The following is a 17,480-nucleotide window of genomic DNA, read 5'->3' as shown; positions in this document are numbered from 1 at the left end:
CATAGGGCTGTGCCAGTAGCCGTCTAGTGGTGGCAGCTTTAAGTGGCCCCTGTTTGACGTGGTGAAAGCCCCCCCGGTGAGGTCTTGGCTGTCTTTGGATGGTAATAAGCTGGGTTCGCTTATAATGCCCCTATTAAGGAGGGTCTCAAAGGCCTCCATTGTTGGTGGCAGGGGGCCTACAGAAGCCCCAGATAATGGCGGCATTATGTCGCGTGCTCCGTGCTGGCACTGGGTGGGCCGTTAATGAACTGCAAATGCCCGTCTCTGTGACTGCCTGGGTCTGCCACATGATGCCACCTGGGTGCTATGTCGCTGGCCACTCTGTCGCTTTAGGATGGCATGGAGTGCATGGGCATCACTCCATTGAGTTGTGCATCTTGTATGTTGTTCCCAAATTCACCCCACAAGGCGCTATATAAGGTAATAACCAGCAAGAGGAACACCTTCAGGGTCCAGGGGGCTGAGGTGACGTGATGTGGAAGGGCGGGGGACCCGTGCAGATCACGTTGATGACGCCCGCGTCTCTTTGAATACTCGGAATCGGCCTTCTGGGTAGTGCAATTGGCCGCTTTATCTGCCATCGGCGCAATGGAGTGGATGCTGTGCCACGGTGGCTGTGCGGTGCCCGCCTGTCGTCGCCTTTGTGTCACATCTGTCAGGCTTGCGTAGGTCAGCTAATCTCCTCATCAGCCCGTTTCCGTTTTCGACAGATAGAGCGCCGATCTGCCGCTGGAGCTCTCGATTTTTATTTATTTATTTATTTTGTTGAATGAGAAGCAGAAAAAGAGAAGAGGTTTGTGTGAAGAACGGGCAAAGCGACCCGTGTGCCCACTTGTCACCAGGCGGCCATTGCTTTCTTGTTAAAGGCCGTGCCCTTGTGTCCCGTGTCGTGGCGTCTGCCACTTCCAGCAGATCTGCGTTGTGTCATTTTGTGTGCCCACTCGCTGGCATTCACTCTCTGCCCTTTTACTGTCCCGCGCCAATTTACAGCTGACAGAGTTCAGGCGATTCGTGCTTATGGCTGAGGGTCTTAGGTAAAAATAGGTAACGATGTTCTAGAAATTTCCAAAACAAATTTCACAACAATCCATATTTCCTTATTATTATTATTATTATTTCATAATTTCATGATTTGTGAGTCTTATTTCCGTTGCTGCCGCTCCACGTGGCTGATTTTTGATGAATTCGTCCCGCACTGCAAGTGTTTCTCGACCTTAATGGTGCTGTGACCCAGTCTCATCTTTTTTTATTTCTTTGTGGCCCACTGGCACCAATTGCAAAGCAGCCCCCATGGTGAAACCTGTAAAAACGGGGGTCCCGTCTTAGTGAAACGAGGGGAAAGCATCACGCAGCGCTGACAATCACGTAGGCCACCCACCGCCAACCAGTGACCCCAGTGGTCGAGAAATACGGACTGGGAGTTACGGGGGGCTGGGATGGACAGTGTAGTTATTGGATTTTACTGTGGGTGGAGACAGAAGGGGTGGGGTTACTAGGAGTTGCTGTGGTTGGAGAGGGTTGGGTTGGGGGATATTGTGGGTGGAGTTACGAGGAGGAGGCTGAAGGGGTGGAGTTATTGGAGGTTAATGTGGGTGAGACAGTAGTGTGGGGGTTACTGTGGGTGGAGATGGAAGAGGTGGAGTTATTGGGGTGGAGACTGAAGGGGTGGGGTTACTGGAAGTTACTGTGGTAGGAGTTGAAAGGGTGTAGTTATTGGATTTTACTGTGGGCGGAGACAGAAGAGGTGGAGTTACTGGAGTGAAGGCTGAGGGGGTGCGGTTACAGGGAGTTACTGTGGGCAGAGATGGAAGGGGTGGGGTTTCTCTAGGCTGAGGCGGAAGGGTGGAGTTATTGGGGACTGGGATTGAAGGGGTGGGGTTACTGAAGTGAAGGCTGAGGGGGTGGAGTTACTGGAGTGAAGGCTGAGGGGGTGGAGTTACTGGAGTGAAGGCTGAGGGGGTGGAGTTACTGGAGTGAAGGCTGAGGGGTGGGGTTACAGGGAGTTACTAAGGCCGGAGATGGAAGGGGTGGGGTTTCTCTAGGCTGAGGTGGAAGAGTGGAGTTATTGGGGGCTGGGATTGAAGGGGTGGAGTTATTGGATTTTACTGTGGGTGCAGATGGAAGTTGCTGGAGTGAAGGTGGAAGGGGTGGGGTTTTTCTAGGTGGAGTTACAGGGGGCAGAGGCTGAGGGGCTGAGGTTATGGTGGTCAGAAACAGAAGTGATGTCATTAGTCCCTCTTTGCAGTTCTATTCCAGTGTAAGGGAACCAAAAAGAAGCTCCATGGTGTTGCACCCAAAACCTTCCCCGTTGTTTTCCAAGTACGGACCTACTTGTGTGCCACTGGCCCGTGTGCCAGGAGAGGAAATGTCATTTCAACTCACAAGAAGTCCAGTTTGTCGTTTCGATGAGAAAGCCGCAGTCGTTAACGAGAAGCCCAGCATTCTTCATTTTTATCTGCAAGCTTGGGTGACCAGGAAGTGCTCGACACTTGACCTTTATGCCATTGTAGCCGATGAGGATGATTGGGTACCTCCTCTGTCTCCCCCCGTTAATGCACCTTTGACAGACATGTGACACAGATGGTGGCCCCTCCAGTGCCCCACACTCGCATTCAGCTGGCTCTCCGCTAGAACTGTCCTTATGGACCTCCTTTTGGTAGCAAAGTCCCCTGATAAGTGGCCTGCCCAGAGACAGAGTTGGGGACAGAGGGGTCACACGCCGGCAGGATGATGGCTTTCCTCGGTCTCTTCGCTTTTAGCCTAACTGCAGGGTTGCAGCTCAACCAAATTGGAGGAGTGGTCCTGTCCCAACGGGGGTCCGTGACTAACCAAATTCTGACAGCACTCATGCCGGGAGACGCTTAAGGGCTGCAGAATTTGTCGGCAAAAGTGAAAGGCTGCTTGTTAATTAAAGAGTTTGGAGCTTTTTTTCAGAAAAAAAAAAAAAGGCAAATTCCTTCACCGCCCCTCTACCCCCCATCCCCCCCCCCCCACTGCCACCACCCCTGGGGGGCCCACAGTGAATCCAAATGACGAGACTCTCTTTCATGCTTAAGAGATGTTGCACAACGGCGGCCCTCCTCACAAAGGCGCCGCAAGTCCAAAGCGTTTCAGAAAGTCCTGGGTGGACCCCCTTCGTTGGGGGGGGGGGGGGGTCTGCCGGCAAATCTTTTCTGTTCACATCATGGATCTCGTGCTTGTCCTCGGTCTGAAATTGCGAGGCTCCCATGCCAGACGGGACTGGCACCCCCTTGCAGGGCTTGGGGGCAGCAGCATTAGCTCTGTGTGCCCCCTGAACTGGAGAACGCAATTGAAAGAAAGTCGACGTTAGCCCTCGATGTTGGTGGGGGGCTTGGCTTTAATCTTGGATACTGAGGCCCCGTGTGTGTGTGTGTGTGTGTGTGTGTGTGTGTGTGCAGTTCAAGTCCTGAAAGTGGGCACTTCAGGGGGTTGGGACCCTAGATTCACATACAGGGTGACTTTTTAGCAGAGGGCATTGTGGGTACAGAACACAGAGCGAGCACAACCCCCACCCCCTCTTCTCCAAGGGGGCTTCGTTTTAGTCCTGTGCACCAAGTGCTGGAGGAGACTGGCACCTTGCACTGGCACCTGGGCCCGGTGTTGAGCGAGTCTCTCTGGCCGGGTGTCCAGTGCCCCGTGCCACTTTCTTGCTCTTCTCCATCGTCGTCGTCTGCTGCTGCACCTTCCCATTGGTCGGGACGCGGCGCTGAGTCCTTCTGGGGTTTTGTCACCTCACGAAGTCGCAGGAAGTTCAGCCGAGTAATTTTAGATCCTATGTAGGTCAACTTGTTTACGCCTCTGGTGGCGCAGCTCGAGGTTTTTCCCCTGCCTGCCTGCCTGCCTCGAGGGTGAGGTCTCAGTCACGGCCCACCGTGGTGGGTGTCCTCTTACTGAAGGGTGGGGGGGGGGGGGACCCCCGTGCGCGTCACCTGTGCCCTCAAGTCTGTTTGGCAGCTGCAGGTGGCTGAGCAGCTCCATCACAATGGTTGGGTCCTGACTGAGTGGAAGGCTGGGGGTCCGATCTCCACTTCCCGCTCACTAGAAGGCCAGGCCTGCTCTGACAAAGACGGGGGGTTGTGGGCATCAGCTCGGTCGCTAAGCGGTTAAAGTGTACCAGCGGGGCGCGCTTCCTGCCGTTAAGGAATTGCTGCTCTCCTTTCAAAGGGAGGATGTTTGCTCAGCTCCGCAGTGTGGTGGGACGCTGCCAAGAGGGCGGGGACCCCGCCGCCTGACGGCTCTGTGGGCACCTGGTGTCACGCCAGGGGTTTCGGGAAACGCAGAGGTTCTGCTGCCATGTTTGAAGCCTTCAGCGGGGCGCAGCCGCTTTCCTAAAATCGGGACCCTAAAACACGTTCTGTGACCACGCAGCGGGGGGCTGTCATGGCTGTGATTTCCTCTGCTGAACTGCCACCATTAGAATTGGATGAGCGCTTTACAAGACCCTGGGCAGCGTGGTGATCACATGGGACAGCAAAGACCCCTGGCAGCTTCGCCAGATTGACACTTTGGCCCGCGTCTTGTCAGGGTCTTTACAAAGCCCACCCCGGAATGAATGGTGACAACAACACAACATCAGCCGTCAAATATGTGGTGGCTGGTGTGGCATTCCTGTCCTTTCACCAGAAGCTGGCAAAGACTTCACTAGATTTGATTTTTTTTTCACCCTTCCATGTCCATGACTGAAAGGCACTATAAAGGGGCGCTGCTCGTCTGTGATGCTGGTCAGTCGAGTCGAGGGGTCACTTTATCAGGGGTCACATCAGCTGGCCAGTATGGACTTGAGTGGCAGCGCCTTGGCCTCCCTGTCATGCCCACTCCAGCCCCTCCCTGTTCATGTGTGGTGCCGTGCCCACCTCTGCTGCCTCACAGTGACAAGGACACGGGTTCAAGTGTCCAATCGGGTCTCCAGTCACTCTAACAGATGGCGCACCATCCGTGTGTGTGTGTGTCTGTCTGGACTGGCATCCATCCTTGGATTTGTTAGAACCAAAGCAGGTGCCAGCAGTCTTGACCTGCGATTTGGGGCACAAACTGGCATGGTGGCTTGGGGGGGGGGCATGGGTGGTCAACTTGGGCCTAAGAATTTCTGTTGTGTTCCGCCCCGCGAACACCCAGCCCTTGGCAGTTTGGGACATGTCCTTACTGCGGCTGCCAGTGTGGTGGGGCACAGCAGGCCCTCTTGCCCTCACAGTGACGTCATCGTCATGTTTTAGTGGTCTTTAAATCCTTACCCTGCCCAGGCAATGGGGTGTACACTGGGGTCCAAAGTGTCCAGGGGCTGTCATAGGGAGGGACGCCTCAAGTGGCATCACATCAGTGGTCCCGGTGCGCTGGCCCTTGGCTACTCTGCATGTCACTGTGTAGGTGTTGTCTCGTTTCTTGGTGGTCCCGACGATGCTAGGGGGATGGCAGCATGTAATCCCGTATATAAGAAGGTTTTTGGGAGCGTCCTGGTCGAGCACTCGGCATGTTCTTGGCAGGACTTGCATTGTTGTTGTCAATGTTGTCACGCGCCACGCACTTCCGAGGGGTGACACGTTAGGGAGGGCTGTGTCTGCTGCTTTCAGACCTCCGTCGGGACGCTCCACAAGTTCATGAAGGGGTCTGCCACGACTGCCTCAGATGAATGCTGGTGGCGCTATGCTGTCCGTTTTGGGTTTGCTGAAGCGGGGCGGACGATTCCATTGTGCGATGAGGGTCTTTGTCCCGCCGCTGGTGGAGGATATCAGACCTAATCGAGTTCCTTAGAGATGGGGGTTCCTTGTGCTCGCAGTCACAACAAGCTTCTCGAGGTGCCAGCAGGGATGTGTGCAGACAACACAATGTCTGCGTCACGATGAATGAGAACGATTTGAAACCTCCTCTTTTACACAGTGTTGCATGTTGGGTGGACATACGAGGCAGAACTTCACTCCACGGGTACCCGTACCATTTTATTCTTTGACCAGCTGTGCTACCCGTCTCAAACACGTTGAAATCAAACTTATAATGTAGACCTTGCAGTGCACCATCTGTTGGAATACATTTTACAATGCATGTAGTGGTACACACACGGGTAGTAATGAAAGGCATTATTAAAAATGTTTGTGATGCGTCATGTGTTGGAATGCAAAATGAAGTTTTTTATTGCTGCAACAGTTTGTGAAATCCCATCCATTGTAATGACAAATGCAGTGCAAATGTGTTTATTGTGGCATTTGATATGAGATTCATAAAAGCAATGTTAGTATTTGTGATGTGCCATCTGTTGGAATATATGTCATTTGGTATGGGATTTGTAACAGCAATGTTTTTGATGCACCATCTGTTGGAATGACATGCAGTGTATATGTCTGTGTTATGCCATTTGGTATGGCATTTGTGAAGCAGTGTGTTTGTGATGTGCCATCTGTTGGAGTGAAAAATGCAACACACATGTCTTTGTTATACCATTTCATATGGAATTCATAATAGCAGTGTTAATGTTTGTGATGCACCATTTGTTGGAATGAGATGCATTGCATGTGTCACTATTATATGCCATTTGGTATGGGATTTTTAAAAACGGGGTGTTTGTGATGCACTGTCTGTTGGAATGAAAAATGCAGTGCATATGTCTCTGTCATATGCCATTTGGTATGGGATTCATAAAAGCAGTCCTTTTGATGCATCATCTGTTGGAATGAAATGCAGTGTATATGTCTTTTGTTATATACTGTTTGGTATGGGATTTGCAAAAGCAGTGTGTTTGTGAGGCACCATATGTTGGAACAGCAAATGCAATGCATATGTCTCTATCATATGCCATTTGGTGTGGGATTTATAAAAGCGGGTTGGCTGCCCCTGGTGGTCTGCGCCAGTGGGTTGGCTTTCTGAAGATGAGGGTCATTTCTCCTACCTGTATCCTTTGTCAGTGCCCACTCGCCTTTTTCACGTTTTTCATTCTCCCCCCCCCCCCCCGACATTTTGTCGTCTTTTGGTTGGTCTGCGTCCTCAGTCCACAAACTGCCGACATGAGTCCACAGCCCCCCGTGTATCAGAGCCTCCCCTCCGCCACTCCCACTGGGATCATTCATTTGTTGGATGGATGATGACAGCAGACTGCCTGGCCAAGACTGGCATCGGGCACACGAGACCCTCTGCCGGTGGACGTGAACCCCCGCAAGTGTGAGGCCAATGCACCCCCAACTACACTAGCGGCATGCAGGATCCCCCTACCAAAAAGTAAGTGGTACCAGCAGTGACCAGTCGCGCTAGCGGAACTCCGAGTGGATGACCTCCCACCCGAACCAATCATCGAGTAATGGAACCTGCTAGGACCTCGTACGCCATTCTCCCCATGGAGGGTTTTCAGAGCTAAATATTTATATTCAGGAAATGGAAAATCCAAACCCCCCCCCCCCCCCCCATGCCTTGTAGTGATAATGCAGGGGGTTAGTTGGCTGGCTGGGTATTCTCCGTGTCATCTGAGGTGTGACAGCTGGCATCGGTGCCAGTCCTGAGCCATCACTAATATAAGTGGAGGGGACCCAAAAATTGGCAGGAAAAAAAAACATGAGTTATGCAAATGAACGCAGCTCCGCTCTAATCGCCGTCGGGTTGTTCCACTTGAGGTGCACTCCGCGTGTCCCAGCAGGCCTTCCATTCTTAGAAACATTTGGCATCCCCTCGTCTTCTGTCACCGTGTCTATAGTGACTTTTTTTTTCTCCCCAATTTCTATCACGATAGCACATTGTCCCACACACCCAAACCCCCCCCCGCCCCAATTCCGTCTCGATTTTAATTTTGTAACGTCCCAGGGAGCGAGGTCTGGCGAATACGATCAACGTGAGACTCGGTGAGAACCTCTGCGCCTGGCGTTACTATTGACGAGTCCATTAACGTCGCGGGGTCATCTTCGTCTTGTTTTTCGACGTGACACGACTTTTTTTTTTTTTTTTTTTTTTTTTACGTTGGTTGGAGGAAAAAAAAAATCGTGGAAGTCACGCGCCCGACTGGTTAACGAGACGAGTGACCCCTAGTGGCAGAGTTGACAACTTCAGGCTACTCCCAGGCTGTTGACTGATTCTGGGCAATTTTATCAGCCCCCCCGATATCCCGGAGCTGATTGGATCACACCACTCTAACCCTAAGCCTACTCCCCTCGCCTGGTAGCCTAGCAGACCACCACCCCCCCACCCCCCCAACATGGGGGTCCCAAATCATCGACCTGTTTAGGGTTTTTCCTTTCCTCGAGCTGTGCCTTCACCTGAAAGGGGGGCCGCTTTCCGCCACAGATCAGGGTCCTGGCCTAAGATCCAGTAGCCAGCAGATTATTTGCCCAGAGCTCTGCTCAGCTGTCCAGCAGGACCCCCAAGAGGTCCGCCTGCTCGCTCGCCTGCACTCTCTCCCTCTCTCTGTCTTCAAGTCACTTCCTGCGCAGTCCCAGCTCTCCCACCGAAGCCCACGGTCGCCGTTCTTTCTCAGATGAGAAAACCTTAAACCCCCCCCCCCCCCCCCTCAAGACCCCGGCCCAGACAGGAAAGGCTGCTCTTTGTAGGCCGCTGAGTAAAATGTGAGCTGGCTAATTGTTTTCAGCAGGCCGGGCGAGTGGGGGGACGCGGGCAGGCAGCTCCGCTTACTGGAAACGTGGAAACAATGAGGTTTCTTTTCTTGCGCTCAGTGACAGATGGTTGGAATGATTCTGCTCTCGGGGGACACGGGGCAGAGCATCATCATCATCATCATCATCATCATCATCGTGATCTGAGAGAAGGACTTCCTGTGTGAGCGCTCATGCTCAACCGTTTGAAGTCTTTTTTTTTTTTTTTTAATCCAGTCGGGGTGAGTCGGCGAGCAGCGAGAGGAGGGGACAAGAAAACGGGCGAGAGGGGGCCGCCATTCCGCCACTTTGGTGTGGGTTCTCTCTAGGGGTCTTGTTGTTTGATGCTGTACCACCTCGATGGTGATGCCAAATCAAAAAAGCGGAATTGAAACCGCGGACCCCGCTGTGCCGTCTGCTGGGACGAGTCGCGTCGGTCGAGCCCCCCGGGAGGACAGCGGTGGGACGTTTCTTAGACGGGCAGAACGTGACGCAGGCCCACCTTGATGAACTGCACTCGTATTCCTGTTTAGTAGAAATTACAGGCTCGCATCCTCAGGGTTGGGGTCTCCCACTCCTCCGTAGCCCCCTGCCATTTCCCTCTGGACCCTTTTCTTTTTCGTCTTTTTGTTTTTTGAATTGGACATCTGCGTTAAACTCCCTGCCAGGCCCGCTCCGAGGAAATCTGCCGATTTGTTTCTTCGCCGTTACCAAATACGGGACGTCTTCAGTGGCTCCCGAGTGAGCACAGCTGTGTTTTGCTGCGAGGCGATCGCGTCCCAGCGTGTTGCCGTCCTTTTTCTGGCCAGGTGAGGCGCTACTACAAGTCCTCGCCAGCCACCACCTGGCATTGAGAGTATGAGGACGAATTTGAAGAGTCACCGGTGATCTCCTGTAAAACACCATCTCTTGTTTCTCCTACCATTGAGAAAGCAGAGGGCAGAGTTTTGGTTGACTGCTGAGGGGTACAAAGGAAAGAGAACCGGGCAGTCACACCCCCCACCGTCACTGTGCCACTGGCCAGCCTGTGTGGGGGTCTCGGTCAAGCCGCACATCAACTCGGCACTCTTGGAGCTCCCAACGCCTTTGACACGGTCAACCACCGGGTCCTGCTGACCTCCACCCGGACTGCCCTCCAGTGGTTTGAGGCGAGGAGGGATGGCTGGGGTACCCCAGTGACTTCTCTCTGTACTGTGACCGCATAAGGGTGCCAGAGAGCCCCCCCACCACAGAACCACTAATACGGCACACCTCAACAGAGGAAAATTTAGGGACAATCCTCTCCCGACAATAAGCCACAAGTCCTGTAAGCAGTCATTTATTCAAGAATTCCCAACTCTTCTCCACCTCCACTGAGTTTTGCCCACTGCCTCCCGACTCCCCCATATGTAGCAGGGGGGCTTCCTTTTATGCCAGACTACAGCAATGCTTCTGGTGCCATTCTGTCTCCTTTACGAAGCACTTCAGGGCCACAGAGGGGTCCTCCCCTGACAGCACCCCCAAGGGACCCCTACAGGGCTACACTTCCGGACTCCATTTCCGTGCAGGTGTCCTGACTGGGTTCTCACACTAGTGCATGCTGGGTGGAACTGCTCCCAAGGTCCGGCTTCCGCTGGTCCACCCGTCGTTTTTGTCCCCTCGGGCCCCCACAGTACACCCTGCCTCACAAGGTCCCACCATCCAGCCCTGTGGAGTCTCCTATCAGCGCTACAGTACAGCAGATCTCTGGGCGCCATGACATCTACAGCACCCGCTGTCTCGGGAAAAGTGAATCGCGACAGGCAGGACCCCGGCCACCCCCTCCTCCTCCTCTTCTTCCTCAGGGAAGCCCCTGAACTCTATCTAGTGATGGCCCCTCTCCTCTTCTCTCTGTGTATCTCCTCACGAAGTCCTATCATGGCCATGCTGATGATACCAAGCTGCACCAGAGGAGCCCACAATATCTGATGGTGTCTGAAGGAACACTTAACAAACGGGGGGGGGGGTTTGGGGGGTCTTGTTGTTCTGTTCATCACCCCGTCTTGGTTCAGCTTGGCTCACTTATCGCTTGTACGCAACCTTGGTGGGTGGTAATGGCTGACCAGCTGTGTCCCTCAGAGACCACCTTGCTACCATCTCTCCCTGTTGTGAAGAGGGGGGGGGCTGAATGCACCCCTAGAAACGGGCTGTGGATGCGTCCCGTTATTATTTATGGGGTCGTAATTGAGATGGTTCTGGAGCTTGCAGCCGTATAGTTTTACTGTCAGACATCACGTTAATGCTGATGTCCTCTCACGCCTGTCTGAACCTGGTTTGGAGAGTCGCTCCGTTCACGAGGGGGGGGGGGCACGAACGCACCCCTAGAAGACGTGGTTGCTCCACTGAAACCCCCTCTTAAATGGCAATACAGTGGGAAACCAATCCAGTTTATTAGAGGCTGCTGCCGTGCCGCGTGATCTTCATCTCGTGTGGCGCTCCAAACATTCAACAGCCTGTCTGGCAGGTCTTTGTCTTATCGCCTCGTCTCTCTTCTCCACCAGACATCCTCTGCTTTATTATGCTGAATACGAATAAAGTTTCTGTTTCTTGAAACCCCTGAATGAATCTGTGCAACTGTGTGACCCAAGCGTGACACTGTCTCACCAGAACCGCCAGAATCACCCTGGGGACACTCGTAAGGGTTGTGTGCTCCTCCTCGGCCTCTCGGGTCTTCTACCACAGCTGCTGGGTGTCACATCTGAGTGTTGTGGCACCAAGCTGGTGTATCGAATGCTGACTCCCTCGATATGTTACTCTATTGAAGACCCTCTTGTTTGGCTTTCTAAGCTTGTAGGTTTTTGTCACTGAGGTGTTGTGTTTTGATCTGAGTGCTTCACTTGTGGTGGTCTATTGTTTGTTTTTTTTGTTTTTTTGGATTATGTTGAGCTCTTTCGTAAGTCGTTTTGCATAATAGTCTTCTATGGCAATAAAAGGGTGTGGGGCGCTCTGCTCTTAGGGGCACGATGTGCACTCAAGTGACGGTTTTGTGGTTTAGCGTCCAACATCTCTCACAAATGCAAAAGGCGGCCTGCCCTCCCTGGTCTCGTCTCAGGTGCCCGTTGAAGCTGGTGGGAGGTCCACATCCACATTTCGTTTGGTTACTGGTGTTATCTAGACATGTGCTCTGCAGTTTTTACTGGAATGACACGTTTGGATTGGTTGGTCAGTGTCCCGTTTTGTGCAATTTGTGAAAAAAAATACAAGTAGTGCTAGTTCTGTGAGCAAAGCCCCCAAACCCAAGATACCTTTCTGTTTGTACTTGGTGTTCTCCCCTTCCATCCTTGTTAGTCGAGCTAATGCCAGTGGTCTACTTGTCGGTGTACCCACCTTTGTTTTACTTTTAAATGTCACATGGTGTCCTAATAGGGACAACATATGAGGTGGTCAGCGACTGAGGGGAGTCCACCCACCTTGTGTCCTCGTCTTATCTCTGTGTATTGTTTAGCACTTTGATGTCCGCTGTAGTTTGTGATGTTTGTGCTTTCTAAGACTCTTTGGGTCTTTCTGGAGATGAGTTTGCCAAACGGAGCCTCCTTTAGTGTCCTCTTGTTTTGTTGCTGTGGCGCCCAGGGCTCTTTTGCCAGTTCACCGTATGCTTCCTTAACCAGAGCTTCCCCAACTTTTTTTGGGTTTGCGACCCCAGCTGTTTGAAATATTGACATTCACTTCCTATTCAGTTCATTGTTTAATGTTTATTTTTCTTTTTTTAAATATTTTCTCGACACCCCATTAATCAGTTGACCCCAAGTTTGGAAAACGCTGACTTTAATGGACACAGGGTCATGGGGGTCTGCTGGAGCCAATCCCAGCCAACACAGGGCACAAGGCAGGGAACAAAACCCGGGCAGGGCACCAGCCCACTGCAGTCCCCCTAGGGTTTCAATGGTATATACCCATTACTTGTCTCTTAAATCTCAGCGGGGGATGCCCCCCCTAGGGTTTCAATGGTATATACCCATTACTTGACTCTGAAGTCTCTGAGTGGGACGTCCCCCCCTAGGGTTTCAATCTATTTCGCTCAACACGGCTTCTCGCTTTCCTGTTTATCTGTTTCTCTAACTCGGGCATTGGGCTTTTTTGGGACAACTACATGATTTATAAATTGTCCCTGGGCTGTCAACCCTGGTCCCAGGTGACCCTTTTCTCTCCTTTCATACTTTTTATTTATGTAGTCCTGTTCAGAACACCCCCGGATCCCTGCTGCCGCCCTCATATGTTAACATCTGCGACCTCAACAAGACCACCAGTCGTCATCAGAGTGGGGTGGGGTTGTCAGATCCCCCTTGGTGAAGTGAAGGTGGGGGGGGTCTTGTCCCCTTGGAGAATCAGCGTCGTTTGTAACAACCCCCCCCCCCCCCCCCCCGGAGAATCGCTGCCGATCTTCAGAGTTGTCCCCCACTGGAGAATACCTGAGAATATCAGAGCGGGGCAGGCAGATTGTCAGAGGGAGGTCGACTTCTCCATCAGCCTGCCACGACCCTCTCACATTAAATACCACGGTTACTTGCAGCCCACAAGCCATTTTGGGTTGGGACCCTTAGCTTAAGAAACCCTGGCCCAAAATATAAGCAGAGTACAAGTGTACGAGTGTTGCTAAATTATTATTATTATTATTGTTGTTTTTGTTGTTGTTATTAATAATGTTAAGCATCCAGTTTGCTTGGACTACCAGGTGGCTCTGTGTCTCAGTCTCGGGCCTGGCATGCCATGCTGAACAGGGCAGCAGAAATGGCCTCTCCTCCGGATGGACAGCGGTACAGAGACGTGAGACTTTTTTGAATTTTTCTCCACCCGTAATTGAAATCCATCCTGTCGTCCTATTGGCTCAGCCCCCATTCCGGTTCATTCCAGTCAAGTCCAGTTGCAGCCTGTTCATGTTCTTTCAACTCGGCCTCCTGTATTCCCCCAGGCTAGCTGGCTGGTGAGTTACAGTCTGATCAGTGCCAAGCCTTCGGTCCCCCAGTTCTTCTCTCATCGTGTACCTGAACAACACCTGCTTTATACGGCTTTTAAAATGGGATATTAGAAGACATTAAATCTGCTATAAAATATGAATATGATTAATGAAAAAAAGAAAAGATCAACTTCTATGCTAGATGATATTCTCCATCAGAGCACTCTAGAGCTGCAGCAGTACCTGGCTGACGTATCTTAAATGACGAGGATGCCCTGTGGGTGAGGTGGGTGTCGGGCACCTGGGGTTCGAGAGCTGGTGAGAGTGCCCTGGCCAGTTGTGTCAGTTTTTTGTGGTGAACGTGGCACCCGTGGTTGGTCTTCCCCTTTGTGTTTTTCTGACGTGCTGTGTTGTTCTCCCACAGAGCTCCAAACCAAAACTGACTGCTCGCTGTTGTGACATCACTGAAATCCGAAGGTGTAACCGTCTAGAGATGCCGGACAACATCAATACCTTTGTTTTAAAGGTAAGGAGCCCCTTGATCATAAAATCGCAGAATCGCCTCAAACGTGGCCACACACCGCCCATGCGAGGTTGGCGAGACTGACGCCACTGATTCCTCGATTTCTGCCCTTCTGATCTCCCAGCTCTTGACAAACGTGGGATTTGTGGCCTGGTGTGGCACATGAAACCGCTGGGTGCTGTGAAGATCAAAGTCCCGAGTGACAAAAGTCAGGCGACCTGTCAGTCATGCGCTTTCAAAACGGTGGAGAGGACACCTAAATAAGCCACACAGCGCACCCCGTGGCCAAAGCCGTCGTCGGCCTGTACTCGTTTTGGCTGTTCGTTCACTCAGTTGCGTTGCAGGGGGTCCGGCCACTCCTCATTCGCCTTTTTGGTTGCCATCTCTGCAGCAGCTATCTAAACATTTCAGGCCGCTTACTGTCGTTCTGTTTTCAGGGAAGTCTCTGTCCACATTCTTTGTTGTCTATATAATGCTTTTACCACAAAAAAAAAAAAAGAGACTTCATAAATCCCACCCTGTGTTCCCCCCGGGAGACTTCTCACAGTGATGCTGCTTCTCAGAATAGCAGCGGAAATATCTGAGCTGTGAACTGGGCCGTGGGCTCGGGATTGACGCACTGCTTCTTTTGTGGTGTTTCCAATTCAAAGCCAAAGAATGAGATCTCTCTATCTCTGTCCTGCACGTGTGCCCACTCTCTCACTCTCGCCCACTCACCCTCTCTGTCCCACGTGTGTGCCCACTCTCACTTTCACCCACTCACCCTCTCTAGCTCACATGTGCCCACTCTCACTCACTCACTCTCTGTCCCACACGTGTGCCCACTCTCTCACACTCCCTCTCTGTCCTGCGTGTGTGCCCACCCTCTCTCGCTCGCTCATGCGTGCCCACTCACTCACTCTCTGGCGCACTCTCTCTGTGTGTTCCTTTTGTGCTTGTCCATCTCACACCTCTTTTGTCACCACAGGTTAAAAGTCTGCCCGGGAGCGTCATCTTGGAGACGGACAGTGACCAGCAGCTGTATTCCTGGACAGCAGACTTGAAGGACTGTATGAACAAGGGGTAAGTCCTGAGCGCTGGCGCCATGTAGGTTGGGCTGAAGGTCTTTAGGGTGCTCAGTATACGCCGATGGCCCGACACACACACACCCACTCGCCCAATCCTGTAAGGTGATTGCGAGTCTGTTGAAGCTGCACAGGTGAGTCCTCCCACCAGTGGGTCTAAGAGGTTTACACGTTGACAAGAGCGAAGAAACGCGTCAAGTCGTCCCAGCACCATACGCTATATTGCAGCATACAGTGGCACGAAATAACGTTCCCCCAGGTCCACGGGACAAGTGGACGACTGGGGGAAGAAACGGATTTGTCTCGTCTCATCTTCTGAACCGCTTTTCCTTGTGAGATAGCAGGTCCAACCCACCTACAAATTCCCAGGGGTACCCAAACCAGCCGCCAGGTCTGATCCCTCCTGCATGTTCCGTGTCTCTGGCCAGGGGGACCACCTCAGCTGACTCCTCTTGCACTACCGATCTACTCTAAGGCTCTCCCGAATGGCTGAGCTTCTCATTTCTTGGAAACCTTCTTCTCATGATCTTGTTCTTTGGGTTGTTCCCCATGACAGGGACTTGGACCAACCGGTAACCTGGGAGTTTGTCCACCATGGACCGGAACAGCATCGAGGGAACGGCTGCCGCCGCAGCTCTGCTTTGTCGAACTCTCAAAGGAAGATAAGATCTAGAGATAACTAAACCTCCCGCACTTCAGGAGAAGTTACCCCCCTCACCCATAGAGAACAATCCAGATAATAAATTTAAAATAAATATTAATAAATAAATAAGTGAGAAGAGCAACTGCTGCTACAGAGAGTAGGAGTACCGCATGTCCTGGGTATAAATCAACGACTAGAAGAAGATCAGAAGACAGCAGAGTCCAGACACCAAGGCAAAACTGGTTTGGAAGCAACGGTACCATCTGCCAGGTAGAAGAGGGACAAAGAGACTATGGGAAGGGTTGGAGTGGAGTGGCCCCCCACAGTGCTTGATAAAGAGGTCTTGAATGGAGGCCGGAGAGGTCCTGTTGTAGGACCTTGTGGTCAGAGAAGCTGCAATTCCCAAATCGCTCTGCCCATTGTGAGTGGCACACAGTTCTTGGGTGATGTCAGCTGATCTCTCACTCTGTGTCATCCCCTTCATGGCAGCCACCCCCCCCCCCATCAGCTCTTATCCAAGTTTTCAGATCTCTGAGGTAGCATCACCCCACGTTACCTCAGATAACCTCCGAGTCCTCCCGACTACAACGTGTCCTCAGGTCCCATGATGCTCCTGGTTGCTCTCCTCCACACTGCTTCAAGCGACCAGAACTACGCTCAACACTCCAGATGGGGTCTCACTCTAGTGTGTTACACAGCCGGAGCACAACGTCCCCTGATTTTATGTTTAATTGTTGAGCTCGTTAAGGAAAGCAAGTTAGCTTTTAGGAATGGGCCAGAATGAAGCCTTCTGGGAACGGAGTTTGAGCCCCCTGTGTGAGCAGACCCTTCTTTCCCAGATTAGGGGCTGCGAGTGACTGCTTCACACTGGGGACCAATTCAGATGACCAAACGGGGTCCTGCTATCAGCGACCATCTTCAACAAGTCTTTGCCCTCAAAATGAGTAAAATCTCTGAAATTGTCGATAAGCCCCGTTGGGCTTCCTACACTACAAGTGGCCCGGTGCGTCTCGGCACCTCCCGTTTAAATCCTCCGTTCGGCTTGTTCGAGTCGGCCTAATTTTGATTTGCTTAACTCCACCGGCTGTACACGAGGAGGAGCAGCGCAGCATGAAGCCTCCCGTCAAGTCGATGAGCCTGAAGATGGTCAGGAGACGCGCGTTCTCTTCTCTGACCGGCAGCTCATGTCGCTTCTGTTAAAAGCGTTGGCCTTCATTTTGTAATTCCGAGGTGGGAAATATTCTTGCAGTACGAACTTCATCCATCGCCGGGATTCTTCTTCATGGTCTTTCACGCCGTTATCTGCAATCCCTGGCGTTTTCGACCCAAACCACACACTTTTCCCAGGACCTCTCGCTGAGCCCAGAATTTCATAAAAAGCGGCGTCCCTGGCCCAGAACGCGCTCTTTTATGGAGATCCACGTTGTTCATTTTTATGGTTGCTATCAACTTTGACGTTGTTTTTTCTTTTCCATCTTTGCAGGTCAGACGAACCTGGCGGGGACAACCAGTCCGCGTCTCAAGCTGACGTGATACCCGCTGTTGTAGAAGGCAGCTCGGACTCCATCAACCAAGGTAAGTTGGGAACAGTGGTGGAGGAGCCCAAGCCAGGTAGCAGTCATTGGTCCAAGTTACATGTCTTCTCTTCAAATGTCACCATAAAATGAGACCACTTTGGGACACAATTGGGGACTTGTCAAGGACAGATCTCGTACAAATATTAGAAAGTTTTTCTTCACATAAAGAATCACAGCCA

General features: G+C 52.0%; 1 protein-coding gene across 1 annotated transcript in view; it reads left to right on the top strand.

Annotated features, from left to right (window-relative positions):
• Nucleotides 1-17,480, top strand: part of sh2b3 (SH2B adaptor protein 3) — a 118,422-nt gene that overhangs the window by 81,901 nt on the left and 19,041 nt on the right. The window contains exons 3-5 of the mRNA XM_028825280.2: nucleotides 13,919-14,020; nucleotides 14,985-15,079; nucleotides 17,208-17,299. Of these exons, the coding sequence (XP_028681113.1) occupies nucleotides 13,919-14,020; nucleotides 14,985-15,079; nucleotides 17,208-17,299 (289 nt within the window). The remainder of the gene's footprint in view (nucleotides 1-13,918; nucleotides 14,021-14,984; nucleotides 15,080-17,207; nucleotides 17,300-17,480) is intronic.

This window comes from Erpetoichthys calabaricus, chromosome 18 (assembly GCF_900747795.2).
Source record: "Erpetoichthys calabaricus chromosome 18, fErpCal1.3, whole genome shotgun sequence".
Classification (NCBI taxonomy): domain Eukaryota; kingdom Metazoa; phylum Chordata; class Cladistia; order Polypteriformes; family Polypteridae; genus Erpetoichthys; species Erpetoichthys calabaricus.
The sequence above is the reverse complement of the archived record's forward strand: the minus strand, read 5'-3'. Positions and strand labels throughout refer to the sequence as shown.